The following is a 15063-nucleotide window of genomic DNA, read 5'->3' on the forward strand; positions in this document are numbered from 1 at the left end:
TACATAGTTCTGATCTGAATAATCTGTAATCAACTCAAGTTAACTACGAATTGTTGGTTTAAATTAGCTATAAGTGTTGTAGAATACGTAACTTATAATCTTTGATTGAAATGCTGAAACTTGAAAGTGGATTATTTAATTTGTAACTTTGTTATTACCAATAATCTGATTAAAGCTTTATCAAAATTCAAAAGTGCACATCATTCAATTCTTATAAGTTGATACCAAGGGATGTTTTATTTCAGCTTTTATGAATACTTACTCAAGGTCTGGGTTCAAGGAAACAAAACTGAAGCCGTAAAGCATTATAGGTATGCAACTTCCCTTACTCAATGCCTTTCCTTGAGGGATTAAATTAGGACACATTGTTGAATTCCAATTCTATGAACCAAATGACTCCCTGAAGGAAAAATGCTGGTAATGGACTAACAATCCTTTCTCATATCGTGGTTGCTTATTTTTCTTCTCCATATTCACATGCCCACTCTAATACTTTGACAATTTTAGTCTTTGGGAGGGGGAGGGATTGAATTAGGACAATTGCTGAATTCCCTCACTGTTAAGTGTAATTTATTAATCCCTTTTTGAGCCAAACAGACCCTTAATGTAGAATGTGAGTTTCAGACAAGTGATTGGACTAGTCTATAGTAAGTTCTTTCATGTATAGAATGTGAGAGTTTCAGACAAGTGATTGGACAAGTCTATATTAAGTTCTTTCATGTATCTATTAAATCTTGGAAACAGAAAAATGTGGGAGACTTCAATGAAAGGTCTTCAAAGCTTGGTTCGAAGGACTACTCCTTCATCTTTTACATATCTGTGTGAGAAGATGGGAAGCTCTTTTACTGACAAGGTGATGTATTGCTGCCAAAGAGCTATTGCTGCTGCTGCTCTCTCTCTCTCTCTCTCTCTTCCTCTCTAGTTAAATTCATATTCCATTATTTTCCAACTTTTTGCAGATGGATGAACTTGCATGCTTTGCTCCGGGCATGCTTGCCTTAGGGTCTTCTGGTTATGGTCCTGGTGATTCTCAGAAGTTCTTGTCGCTAGCAGGAAGAGGTACTCTTCTAGTGTCGATTTAAGTGCCATCCCTCTGTCATTAGAGTATGCCTGATTGAAGTGTTGAAAATAGCAATGATAGGTGATAGGTGTATGTATATTTATACTTGATGTGTTGTGAGTTCAGAGGTAGTAATATCAAAACATCAAAATCCCCCCCCCCCCCCCCCCCACCACCACCATCACCACCACTACCACCCCACAATTCCAAATTAGTGACAACTCGAGGTGGTCCAAAATATAAGTTGGCCCTAAGAATTCATTGCAACATGGGTCATCCATTTTAGGACGTGTTTTTGAACTAAAATTTGGTTGCAATAGTGGGCCCTATATCTCCTGATGGTCTAGATTGTGCATCAGGTGCAGAAGTGGATGAAATGATGAATATTGGTACTTGATTGGTATACAGGCAGTCTTATGTTGAGTCCAACATCTCATTTAGGAGCTTGCATGATTTAGATAAAGCTACTTGATTGGTAATCGGTAACGTTGGTATCTTTTTACAGCTTGCTTGGACTTGCTATAACTTCTACCAGTCAACACCTACGAAATTGGCTGGAGAGAACTACTTTTTCAGTAACGGGCAGGTTGGATTTTCAAGTCCTATTAATTACAAACATATTTGATTTCGTTCTCAGTTTTATAAGCAGCGGAAGGAGTATAAATATTTTTACTAATTATCATTATTGTGTTATTGTATAAGGATATGAGCGTGGGCACATCATGGAACATACTGAGGCCCGAGACAGTTGAATCCCTATTTTATCTTTGGCGTATAACTGGAAACAAGACATACCAGGAATGGGGTTGGAACATATTTCAAGCATTTGAAAAGAACTCTCGTGTAGAGTCTGGATATGTTGGACTAAAAGACGTAAGCTCCATAAACCAACGCATATGTTTTTGCTTATATTATTACATACGTTTATATTAGACCACGGTCACCCTTGATACAGCTATTTATTTCCTACTGTCATGATCTTCCCAGGTTAACACCGGTGTCAAAGACAACATGATGCAAAGCTTCTTTCTCGCGGAGACGCTCAAGTATCTCTATCTTCTTTTCTCGCCACCCTCAGTGATTCCCCTGGACCAGTGGGTTTTCAACACAGAAGCCCACCCTCTAAAAATCGTTACCAGGCGTGATCATGCTGTGAGCTCCGGTAAGCATGGATCAGAGCGCCAATCGCGCAGTAGGAGAGAAGGGAGATTTGGTGGTCATTAGGACACACATTCACACAACATCAAACTTGATCCTTTAAGTTTCACCAAAGCCATAGAGATCAAATCACTCGATGTAGTCGGAAATGTTTGAATTGATGATGTTCTGGCGTTTATGACAGTAGGGGTTCGAGGAACAGGCTTTCGAAAATAATGCTAATCCTCAGCTTTCCGGATTGGTGGTGATCATTGATTGATTCTGCCATGAAACAGAGCTCAGGTTTATGTAACATGAGAGTATAGTGTCGGTATAGGTTTACACCACACAACATTCTTGGGATGTCACTACGTTTTTTTGTAGGCAAATGTTCATCTTTTACAATGCTCTTTTCTTTAGCACTGTTTTCTCTTCTGAAATTTGAAAGAAACACAATGGTATTGCATCATGAAGACTATTGCATTTTCACCTCATTCACACCCTTTACTTGTGGGGAAAATAGCACCTCTTTCATCTTTTTCCGTTCCTCAATTGTTTATGATTTTTTTTTTTTTGGGTCAAAAAATGACGTTTGGTATAATTTATTTTTTTTTTTTCACGTAACTCACTACATATATTTTATAATTTATAATGTGTATTATTTTAAAGCAATGTATATTATTTTAATCCATAAAGTACATCAATTTGATTCAAAAATTTTATTATTTTAACACAATGTACATTATTTTAGCTCATAAAATTAAACGACATCATTTTAGACTGGTCGAGTGTGAAAATTTTCTTATAAATCGCGTGTTCACAATGAAACAAATCTACACTGGACTGGTCGACGAGGAGAATTCGAGGCAATTAAGTGTTATCACTATCCTTTGAAGTTTCCTCTTGCGTGTCTTAGGGTTAGTGGAAACGTGATAACGTCTTTAAGAATTATTGGACTCGGTAAGAATCCAGACAAAGCAGTCTTCAAATCTTCAATTCGAATGTAACTTTCCACAGATTTTCATGGAATGGAAGTCACGGTCCAACAGGCGCCAGCACAGAAAAGGTCCGTTGTTTACCCACTCTTTTCTCATGAATTGTCTGATGAACTGTCTTCAACAGTAAGCCACATCGATTATCCATTATATAAATCACAATGCGGAATGTAGAATGGGAGAAGGCATATACTTAGCTATCGCAGATCGAAATGGGGAAATCGTTCCATGTGATACAGCAGAAGGAAGTGTTGTTACGAAACGAAGGAGCGTGCCGCGGGCGGAGCGGCGGGAAGGGCGGTTGCCCCGCCTGCGGCGGCGCTGTAATGGCGATGGACTTCGATACGCAGCTGGTCATCCTCAACCGTTTCTTTCTCCCTCATAAAATTAAACGCAGATTCTTCTGCCTCATTTGCTCCGCTCGTCTTCTCCCCGCCGATCGCCCTCGCCGTCGCCTCATATTTTGCTAATAACTCTGCAAATCCTATTGCTATGTATATTGGAGATTGGTTTGTCATGGGATGGGATGTAAACATTACATGTCAAGAATTAAAATTTGTATTTTTAATATGTATTTTTGCTCTAAAAATGAATAAATAATGATGCATTCACCACAAAATTAAGACATAATGTCCAAATTGACCACGAACATAACTTAAAAATGCAATTTTACTTGATAGCATCTTAATACCTTCTTTCGGTTGCCCGCTTACGTGGATGTTGTGTTTACATTTTTAAATAATTTTTAATAAAAATCTTTTAGACCCCTTCCCCCTCCTTTGTCTCCATTGGAGACGGGGGGAGGGGGGATAAGCGGGTGACATGACACAAAGGAACACAAAGGAAAAATTCTCTATTTATGAATAGATATTGCATTGTATCAAGTCAGTAGCATTAAAAAAAATAATGATCTATATTCAAACTTGAATGGGATAAGGGATACTAAAAAGTCTTGGTCAAAAATGATGTTAAAGTGATTATGAAGTGGTCGATGAAGGTGAAAACTCCTCTTGGTTCGACACTTAGATCTTGTTTGGTAAATGGTTGTTGGCTGATTGGGTTGGCTGTTTGGATTAGAATGAATGATTTGTTGATAATATTAGCTGATTGTACAAAGTTGTTTGATAAATTAGTTGTTAGTTAATAGATGTTTGGTATAATTTATTTCCTCAAAAAGCTAATTGAAAAGGCTGCTTTGAGTAGCCTTTGAATTTTAGCATTTTGAAGTTACAAAAAGCTTATTAACCAAACAACTAATAGTGATCAAATAAGTCAAAATTAGCTGATAGGCTAATTATTTACCAAACAGGGCCTTAATCTGGTGGAGGTATCATTGAATTTTTTTTTTAACCTTACTTTAGACAGATATGCGTTTGTTGTTAATACTGAGTAATAATCTAAATTTAAATATAAAATAATCTAAATAAATAATGACACGTCAAAAGTAGATAATAGAAAGTGAATTTCGTAACATAATATAACATTATTCATTTTAAAAGGTCAACCTACTGAAACTCAATTACAACCTTACTCTTGTACAGGGAAAGTTACCCAACAAATGCATATATTGATAGAAAAACCACAAAGAGTTTCCTCTACTTGCTTTCCCAATAAACATAATACAATTTTGGAATGTAAAACTATCTGTTGACTACACTTTGTTCTTCACATAAACAGGAAGAAGGAAAAAAAATGACTGCAGAAGAGTCATTTTAGGAATGCAATCTACACTCAACTTGCTTGTCTTCTACAAATAAGAGCTTAACAAATTGCACGAGCCACGTCAGCAGGCAGCAACAGCAACAGCAACAATCACTCTAGAGCTCTCTAAAATGGGGTTTCCGGTGACCCTAGCAGAAACATGAATATGCGAAGTGGTTCTTCTTGGAGACGTAATGGGAGATGTAGTTGGTTGAAGAAGCAGAAGAACCGGGGATATCTGCTGGAACCAGTATCTGAGTCTTCCCAGTAGCGATTCTCTTACCAGCCACGTTTGCGTAGAACAGGCCGGAGATGGCTGGTACAAATACATCGCTCTCGGAGCAAATGTAGAAGTCGATAACCTTCTCGAGTTCAGATGCGTCGGAGTTGAGAAACTTTGCTTTTTTATCAATGGGCATTATGGTTTCCTGCAGTTTTTAGAAAGCAGATGAGCAAAGATAATAGGTAGTTATAGCAGAGTTCATGAATACACATTTAAAGATCCTACAGTGACCAGATAAAAAGACCACAGAAATGAAGCAAAACATTGCTTCCATGGATTTTCTGATTCTGTTATTAACAAATCCCGTTTCCCCCAAACCACCAGTTCACCAAAAGAAGTGGTACTCTTGAGCTGACTTATTTGTGATCACTTAAAAACAGAAAGAGAGGAATAAAATCTGACCTTGGTGTAAACTTTTGGAAAGAGTTCCTTCAATGCATCGAGGCTGGCATCCCACCTGCCTTGAGTCAGGTATATCGTTGTGTCCTTGCTATAACCAAGCTTTCTCAAGAAGAGGGCTATGTCCTGTGGACCGTAGCAGTTCTTTGATCCTGGAGAACCATTTCCCTGACAATTCTTTTTCTCCAAAACATCAACCCTTAGGTCCACTGCTACAAATTGTCCATTGGACTTCCGACTTAATGTCCTCAAGCGCTCAACCATTGAGTCGACTACTTCATGTACTTCTGGTTGAAGCACCAAGGTTCCAAACATTGCCATACATGCAACTGAGTCCAGGCTTGTCCTTTCTGAACTTTTCTTCATATTCACTGAAGGAAAGTAGGTTGCCAGCCTAATGTTCCCCTTTTCCCTGAAAATTGGCTCAATATTTTCTGCAATATGCTCTTCAGTAACCCTATTTGGAACCTTCACCACCGCAAGGTTTTTTGAAGAGAGCCCAGTGGGCTCAGATGCTTTGACTTTGACCACTCCATCCAGGCTTTTAACAAACTGCTCAACATCATAAATATCTTTGAAGTCTCTGAAAATCACGAAGAATGCAAGGTATCAAATTTTGTCAAGAAGTCCTCAAGTTGCAAGACAATAGTCTCTACTCTTCTATAACTCCTAGTTAGGATGTAATATAATGTGTCATCATATCATTAGCAATTGGTAAATGGAGTAATTCCAGCCTGATAAGAGCACTCAGTTGAACAAAAAAACTGTAAAAAGCACCGTCTTATTTACCAACCTCTTATCACCAGGATTGCTTCCCCTAACATCTGGGACCACAAGAGTTGCGCGTAGATATCTTGCAACTACTACTGCATCAGCAATCTGAAGAAAAAGACCACCACAGAAAAGAAAGTTAATTTGTATCTGTCATCTCCCCAAGACTAAGCAGCAATAATTTTGCCATTAACCAATAATCACTGGATTCCACTTGGATTTTTCCCAACCGAGCACAAGAATATCATTATAATCCAAAGATCAGGTAAACATGGATTTCATGGCAGAATAAACTTTGGTTTGAAGTTCAGGTTGAGTATGGTTAGAGGTAATGAGGAGACTATGATAGTGGTATGATCAAGTCCAAATAAAAAAATGATCACCACCTAAGGACTACAAGCTACAAAGAGATATCAATAGTCCATAATAGAACAAATATATTGAAGAAACTCAATGTATTGAGCTTATAGAGTGACAGGAACAGCGGAAACAAATAAAATCCTAAAGGAAATTATCATTAATTTATTACTATAAAAAGCTACAAAAGACTAAATGGAACATGAAGATACCTGTGAGACATGATACTCAGGACCATTGATCAGCGAGAAGGTCACATATCCATTTGATAAATCTCCATCACCTATTGGCAGCAAAGGAACAAAAAAACAGAAGCTTAGCAACACCACTCATGAACTATAGAACAAGATAACGAAAAACCTGAAAGTGATGGTAACTTACCCAGGGATGGTCTTTCCCAGCACGGCTTCAAGGATAAGCCATCACCTTTCCAAAGACTATCTCCCCCAGGAAGTGAAAGCTCTGAAGCTTTGTTAGTATCATGAATAGTTGAAGTCAAGCGGCTCTCCTGTGTAAATCAAAACACATAGCAAAAATGCAAAAATATACTCAGAAATGACAAATGAGATGCCAGTCTTCTAACAAAACATGCCGACACAAAATTGTTGGAAACTTCAAGCCAAAACTCATGTCGGTGCAGGATTCTTTTTTTTTTTTTTGCTACATATCATCACAACAGGTCAACAGCCAATCCATTAAATTCAAAGTGCTGAATCCACCAACACACAACAAAAGAGCATCAAAACATCAATGCACAATGAATTGATTACGAGTCTCAAATTCCAGAATCACACCAGGAAAATCCGAAAAATGAAACAGCAGATAATTCAGCATCCACATGAACACGCAGATACATAATCTAATCAAACAAAACCTAGAAATTTGAAGATTCGGAGAGAAAAGAAGACCTGGAGAGAATCGAAGTGGTCTCGCTTGATCATGTTCCCCAGCATTACAAACATTGTAACAGTGAGCACTCCGGCCACAATCTGTCTCGGATCCACCGCCATTTCTTCAGATCCAAAATCTCTCTCCTTCCTTCTGCTTTCACTGTATCAAAGAACCACCTTCTTCTCTCTGTGTATAGAGAGAGATTGAGAAGAGAGAAAGAGGCGCAGCTCACACCTTAGCTTTCTTCGCTACTTGTAATTAAGCCACTGATTCCTCTTCCTTGGGAATTTTATATACTGACAATTTCGCATCTCCACGTGGTCCTCTTAATCATTTCTACTTAAAATATTTTCAGAAAATTTATATTTACCAATCCTCAAATACGTCATTAAAATAATTAGACTTTTAAACAATTAAACATATCAATTTCTTTATTGTATGCAATTAAATTAATACTTGTTAAATTGTTACAATTAAGATAATAATATGATAAATCTAAGGTAAAACGAGTAAAAAAAAATGCTAAGGTACCAATTTTAAAATTTTAAAAATATAACAGTCATACAGTAAACTTTTTTAGTTCTTATTCGTATTCTCCTCTTCCAATTTGATGGAGCTGAACAGGGAATCGCTCGAGAAAAATGTCATTTCTCCATTGAGAAGTTTTACTTAAGACTTGTTTTTAACGGTGAAATGAAAGTCAATTCTTACTACAAACGTGTACATAAATGTATAATTTAATGTTGATAAGTCTCAAAATTAAATTGATTCAATTTATATACTTATTAATATATGGTATGAGCAAGTCGAAAAATTAAAAGCATCCCATGATAGAGGTTTGGTTCGGACCGGGGAAAGTATAAAAACACGGGCAGTTGGGCACAGCACAACCGACACTCCTCCAATCATTAACTACCTATGCTTAACACATTTGCTTTACTTGTACTTTTTTGTCTGCATTTCTTTAATTGTTTATTTATTGACACAGTTGAATCTCAAACCATATGTAATTGTATTGTTATTAAAATTTTTAATGTATGCATTAGTACCATGCTTTTATATAATGTACAGTCGTACATAAAATATTTAAAGAGTATTTGGTAACATAGTTGATCAACCAATTTTTGACTGCTTTCTTAGGTCAATTGGTTATTTTAAGCGTTTAGTAAAACGACTTATTACATTAACTTATTGGGACAATAAATTAAAAATTTGAAAAGCTAAAAAGAGTAAATTTTTTTGTTAGATATTTAACCTTAATTATGAAATAATCATTTTAATCTTGACATCTCTAACATGTATATTTTTCTTCTTGTTGTTCATCTGTCTTGCCATTTTTTCTTTTTATTTTCGTAATAATAATAATTTTTTTCTTTCTTTTTTATTTCACTCATCCTATCAATCTATAATATAATAATAATAATAATAATAATAATAATAATAATAATAATAATAATAACTACTACACAAATAAAAACTGTAAAAATAATTTAAAGAGTCACTCCATAATAAATTTGTAAAATATGTTTATGATCTTATATGTCATTTTACATCAATTAGCTACAAGTAAATAGTTAATTTATTAAACACTTTATTACAACTAGCTAATATTTAATAGATTCATTATATTTGATATATACTTATTTTTAATATATTACAAATCAAAATAAATTCATAGTACATTAAAATAAATATATAATACATTAAAAATAAATCAATATCCTTATTAGTTACTACCTCCGTCTCATTTTGGTTGTCTGGTTCGTTTAACCAGGCTTGACTGAACTTATTTTTAATCCAATTTTTCATAATATTAAGTTTAGCATTAACATATAAAATTTATATATTTAGAAACTACATTAAAATTACTATTAAACACAAAAAAATAAATTTAAAAATAATAAAAAATTATTAAAGAAAATAAGCAATAAAGAAAAAATTGATTTGACCAATAAATAGTAAATATGACATATAAAATGGGATAGAGAGAGTATTAGTTATTACGTGAACCTTTGTGCACTCCATGAACATTGAGTTAAGTTGTAGTGTGTGGGTGGGGCCCAAAATCAGAAGGAGTTGAGTTGGCAAGTAGAAACTGATGAAAAGGAAAAGTAGTGAGGTGGGGCCGGGTTCATCTCCTACTCGTGACTTGTGCCCAAAGTGTCAATTATTAAACGACACCAAGTACCTAAATGACCCGATCCGGCACGTGCAATTCACCGCTTGTGTATCCAACAAATTTCAATAAACCAAAAAACAATAACATATACGGGGTAGAATATTCCGTCACAGACATAAATAATATTCTCTATTAAAATATAATTATTAGCACTAAATTTATCAATTTCAATAATTTATTAATAATATCATAATAATAACCCGTGGACTTAAATATCATTAGGGGTCGTTTTTTAATAATGTTAAACATAACGGTAATGGAGGCGTAATTAACGGCAGAAGCAATGGTCAATGGATGACTAGTCAGCCGCAATCTCCATAGCTCTATTGTGCTTTCTCTTAGTTGGGCAAAGCTCCACCTCCTACGGCTTGTTACAATATAATAAATTAAAATATCATTTTAAAGATGGTAGACTAAGGGCTAATTGGGAGACACGTTGTAAGAATGCATGTGACTATGTGAGGAGTGGACACATTATTTTATTTTTTAAAGTAAGAATAAAAGTGGAATGTAACCGGTTCAGCTGTTAAAATTCGAGCAAGGCATAATATGGTCAAGCTTCTCTATTGAAATAAAACGCATAAAAGAGTGGAGCTATAGAGCAACTCAATCACAAATAATGATTGCATAAATTTACAGTTATCTTAAAACCTACTAAAGACTTTTTTATCTGTTTATAACTCTTATGAGTTCTTACTCAACACGAATATAATTAATTCTGTTATGTTGAATAGGGATTACTAATAGTTTCTTCTTAATTTCCGCTCCAACAAAGAAGGGAACCAAAATTTGAAGAACTATTCTCCGTCCAAGATGGAGATACCCCTCCCTGTTGCAATTCTCCGTCTCTCCATCCGTTTAACGGTCCGGGGTCCAGGCGCTTTTTTGGTAAATTTTGAAAAATTTACAGGGTCTTTCTCTTTGAGTGGTCTGAACGCATTCACCCTCTCCGTCGTCGTCCCGATGGCCACATGCGTGTCCGTCGGTCCATCCACGTTCGCTCCGCCCGGTGGCCCACCGTCCGTCCGTCCGTTCAACGGAACATCTCTTTGAGTGGTCTGAACGCATTCACCCTCTCCGTCGTCGTCCCGATGGCCACATGCGTGTCCGTCGGTCCATCCACGTTCGCTCCGCCCGGTGGATGCGTGTCCGTCGGTCCATCCACGTTCGCTCCGCCCGGTGGCCCACCGTCCGTCCGTCCGTTCAACGGCGCTCCGCCCGGTGGCCCACCGTCCGTCCGTCCGTTCAACGGTCCACCCACGTTCGCTCCGGGAGGCACCGGAGCTGGCCCAGGAGGAATCGTCACTTGTGGGAATACCCGAGTTCTCCCGAAATTCTTTCCCACAAAGAGAGCTCACTTGCCACTTGAGCTACCCCACTGGGTTGCCACATGCGTTATTGGGACAGTTTATACGTGTAGTGGGGGATAGAGAAGAGTATATTCATTAATTTACCTATAACTAAATCATTACAAACACATGTTTAATTAATTTAATTTCTTGCACAATCGAATCCCAAGAAGTATGAAAACAGTGAAATTTTGTCAGCAACTTATCTTTCATATGCTTACCTCAGACAGAAAGCCTGCTAGTACATATGCCATGGCTGAAACAAAAATAAGAATTCCCTCTTCTTGTCCTTTTCGATTTAAATCCGTCAGCTAGGGACAATCTAGGCTAATTTATCTCGTTGTAATTCTTTGTCTACCAGAGTACGAGACAGGATTTACCCGATACACGGGTTAATAAGAATGATCTCAATCTCCTGTTTGACTTTCTTGGTTTGAGCCACTAGGCTATAAGTAACTTATGCTGATTTAACTATTTAACTCATTGTGGTCCTTATTCGGTCACAATACAGATATAACCACCCAAGTGCATGCTTTAGGGAGTGGCGGCGGGTTTCCTAGTCAATCAAAAAAAGAACTTCCAAGAATAGACAGTTGCTTGTAAGCGAAACCTAGTTCTGGTGGTTGGTTTTGGCATGTCACAGAAAGCAGAAACCCAGAACAGGAATATGGGGCAGAACATCATGTGGATACTAGGTTCCTGATTTAGCACTGTAGGATTATGATGTGCAATAATTCAGATTTCAGACCCTGGCAGCTTCCTGTGTTGGAAGCATGTGAAGCTTTGCATAAACCTAGGAAATTTCAGAGATTATTTGGGTGTCTTGGCTTGCAAAGAATGGAGTTTTGGGGAGTAAAGGCAGCTATATAAAGGCAATTTATCTTCAAAGAAACCATTTTTGTGTGTTGGGTGGTTGTGGGTTTCTTGAAAATTCTTGTTTTAGCAGTGAAGTTTGGTTTGAAACTGGTAGACTTGTTGCAACCCCATTTGTTGAGTTTGGTGAGGAAGAAATACTAGAGATAAGAAAAAAGATAACTACTTTTTCATGAAGGGTCAAAAAAGAAAGAAACTGAAGTCTTTTTCACTTGTAATTAATCAAGAATTGGATGTTTTCATCATCCTATAAGTATGCAGTAGTTCAAGTTTATGATCATAAATTGAGAATGGCAGAGATGCAGAAACTTGAGAGGCTAAAAGCTGCCAAAGAAGTTCTGAGGTGCAGCTTGGAGGAATCGAAAGAATTAGCCTTTCGAATTGGTGAAAGCGGGCCGAGACTAGAGAGGATGAGCCAGAGATTGGCATTGCTAGAAACCACCATGAATGCCATATCAACAAAATGGAAGCTTTATGAGATCAAAGGTCCATTAGACCAGGCTTTTGGTCTTTCTGCTTCTATTGTGGACATGTTTGAAGTGATCTGCAGTTTGGAAATCGCGCTGTCTTCTGATCTTTCTTCTCCGGGCTTGCTTGCTTACCTGACTACTGTCAAGTACACTGAAGATGCACTGAGGTTCCTCACTGGCTACTGCAAATTGGCGATTCCCTGGCTGGAAGACGCGCAGCAGATTCTCGAGAGCAATAAGTCCATTGCAGATCATTGGTACCTTAAAAATGTCACGAAATGTCTGCTGGCACTTGAAGAATTGCAGGCCATGGAGGAAAGGTTTAAACTGAGAGGAGGAGCTCTAATGCCTGCATTGGACAAACTGGAGAGTGAATTCGCGAGGCTCTTGCTGGATAACCGGTCTCATCCTTCTGTTGACACACCCCCTTTACCTTTACCTTTCCCCGAGCCTGTTCTTGAGAAAGTCCAAGCCATCGTCGAAAGATTAGGGGCTAATGATCACCTCGAGAACTGCATTTCTGTTTATGTTGAGGTCCGGAGCTCAAACGTGAGAGAAACCCTGCAGGCTCTGGATTTGGATTACCTGGAAATATCATTGACAGAGTTAGATAGCCTCCAGAGCCTAGAAGACTGCATAGACCAGTGGGGAAGGCACCTGGAATTTGCAGTGACATATGTGTTGGAGATTGAGCACAGGCTTTGTTCCGAGGTTTTTCGAAACGTTGGCTCAGATACCTCGATGGATTGCTTTGCCAAGATTGCTGTCCAGTCAGGCATTCAATCTTTCTTCAAATTTGGGAATTCAGTGGCTAGGAGCAAGAAGGAAGCCATCAAGCTGCTGAAACTTTTGGACATTTTTGCAGCTCTTAACAAGCTCAGATCAGATTTCAACCGACTTTTCAAGGGGAAATCCTGTGCAGAAATCAAGAATCAGACGAGGGATTTGATCAAGAAAGTCGTGGATGGGGCGTGCGATATTTTCTGGGAACTTTCCCTCCAAGTTGAGCTGCAACTCCCATCTAGTCCCCCAGGCGATTGCGGGGTTCCCAGGCTGGTTACCTTTGTCACAGACTTCTGCAACCAGCTACTCGAGGATGAGCACTGGAAAACTTTGCTCCAAGTTGCTGAGATTCATCACGGGTGGAACCACAAGTCCTTCTCGGAGAATCTTCTCTCGGGCGAGATTCACAGCATAGTGATCGCGCTGGAGAGGAATCTGGAGACGTGGGCAGGCGAATACAAGGACAGCACGCGCTCCTGCCTCTTCATGATGAACACCAATTGGTACCTCGGCAAGTACACAAGAGGAACAAAGCTTGCTGACATAATGGGACAAGAATGGCTAAGAGGGCATGAGGAGTACATGGAGTACTACGAAGCAGTTTACCTTAACGAGAGCTGGGGAAGGCTCCCGGCCCTCTTATGCAACGATGACATGGCATTCGATCACGTAGCAGCCAACCGGGCACTCACAGAATTCACAGCAGCCTTTGACAGCATGTGCAAAAGACAGTCCAATGTTGTACTGTGTGACAAGGGGCTGAAATGGAGAACATGTGAGCTCGTTCTTCGGGCCGTTGTTCCTCCATACAAGAGTTATCTGGAAAGCTATGTGCCCTCAATAGAACACAAGACAGGCTGCAGAATTGATGTGAAATACACACCAGAAAGCCTGCAGAGCATGGTGAGTTCTCTGTTTCAGCCAAAATTTGGGAAGCTTGGGAACACCAAATGCACAGAACTTGTCAACAAGGTCAACAATGTCATTGCTAATCCAATCTCCTCAACTCCTGCAGCTGCATGATCATGTTGATATGCATAATGCATAACCACTGATTATCGTAGAAACAGTTGATTTACATCCCGCGATTAGGTTAAGTACATGGTTTAATATAATCTATGCTCCTGATCATGTTTCAGATGATGTGTGTCTTCTGATACAGTGAATTGCAGTGTCTCAAACATGAGCATGTAAATCATAACACTGCTTTAGGGCTATACATACTGTTGAAGTGCATAAATGGCATTCACATATTACATCTCAAGTTATGAAGTCTTTTGTTTTTTTTTTGAGTGACGAGAGAAACTCGTAGCCACTGTCAGAGGGTGTGCATTGCGAAAATCCCACCTTGTGACCGGACGTAAACCAGCCTAAATTGCTCAATAGCTGTCCGACTCAAACCAAGAAGACAAATAAGCTGTTCTCGTTGGGAGCAATGTCATGGTTGCCTAGGTTGTTTCCCTCCTCCCCACCCCAACACTTCTTTAACTTCGCTTGTTAACATTGGTCAAGTTGGTTTCAACTACCATATCCATGTGCAGCACATCATTCACAAACTGACAAAAGCAGTAAAGACTTCAAAAGAATTCACTTGTGAAACAAGTCTTTCCCATATAGAATCATAAGCTCATGAAATACTTCATGTCTGATTTGTCTTCATCTCCCCTCACCAAAAAGTTCATCTTTAGAGCCAGGTAGTTTAACAGCCTATATATAAGATATACAAGCAATAGAATCATAAAGTAAAAAAAAAAAAAAAAAAAAAAAAAAATATATATATATATATATATATATATATATATATATATATATATA

The 15063-nt window shown here is 38.1% G+C and overlaps 3 protein-coding genes across 3 annotated transcripts in view; 2 read left to right on the forward strand and 1 right to left on the reverse strand.

Moving 5' to 3' along the window:
* The window catches only part of LOC116010266 (mannosyl-oligosaccharide 1,2-alpha-mannosidase MNS1-like), a 7548-nt gene extending 4853 nt beyond the window's left edge, over positions 1–2695 (forward strand). Inside the window, exons 12-14 of the mRNA XM_031249589.1 lie at positions 1566–1646; positions 1763–1933; positions 2048–2695. Coding sequence (XP_031105449.1) covers positions 1566–1646; positions 1763–1933; positions 2048–2284 — 489 coding nt within the window. The 3' untranslated portion in view covers positions 2285–2695. The remainder of the gene's footprint in view (positions 1–1565; positions 1647–1762; positions 1934–2047) is intronic.
* A 1951-nt stretch (positions 2696–4646) lies between these two features.
* On the reverse strand, positions 4647–7864 carry LOC116011189 (protein MANNAN SYNTHESIS-RELATED 1). Its single transcript, XM_031250720.1, has 6 exons — positions 7612–7864; positions 7085–7211; positions 6916–6986; positions 6369–6454; positions 5579–6158; positions 4647–5321 (listed from the first exon to the last, which is right to left on the reverse strand). The coding sequence occupies exons 1-6, from the start codon at positions 7711–7713 to the stop codon at positions 5043–5045; spliced, it is 1245 nt and encodes a 414-aa protein (XP_031106580.1). The 5' UTR covers positions 7714–7864; the 3' UTR covers positions 4647–5042.
* A 4182-nt stretch (positions 7865–12046) lies between these two features.
* Positions 12047–14540, forward strand: LOC116011218 (exocyst complex component EXO70A1-like). Its single transcript, XM_031250752.1, has one exon. It carries the CDS (start codon positions 12229–12231, stop codon positions 14269–14271), a length of 2043 nt encoding a protein of 680 aa, XP_031106612.1. The 5' UTR covers positions 12047–12228; the 3' UTR covers positions 14272–14540.
* The last annotated feature ends 523 nt before the right edge of the window (positions 14541–15063 follow it).

Source organism: Ipomoea triloba, chromosome 2 (assembly GCF_003576645.1).
Source record: "Ipomoea triloba cultivar NCNSP0323 chromosome 2, ASM357664v1".
Lineage (NCBI taxonomy): Eukaryota > Viridiplantae > Streptophyta > Magnoliopsida > Solanales > Convolvulaceae > Ipomoea > Ipomoea triloba.

Excerpts from the sequence above, each read along its gene's own strand:
- LOC116011218 (XM_031250752.1), top strand. The coding sequence starts at position 12,229 with ATGTTTTCATCATCCTATAAGTATGCAGTAGTTCAAGTTTATGATCAT.
- LOC116011189 (XM_031250720.1), bottom strand. The coding sequence starts at position 7,713 with ATGGCGGTGGATCCGAGACAGATTGTGGCCGGAGTGCTCACTGTTACA. Across the intron at positions 6,987-7,084 it reads CTGGGAAAGACCATCCCTGG|GTGATGGAGATTTATCAAAT; the intron begins GTAAGTTACCAT and ends TGCTGCCAATAG. Across the intron at positions 6,455-6,915 it reads CTGAGTATCATGTCTCACAG|ATTGCTGATGCAGTAGTAGT; the intron begins GTATCTTCATGT and ends CTTTTTCTTCAG.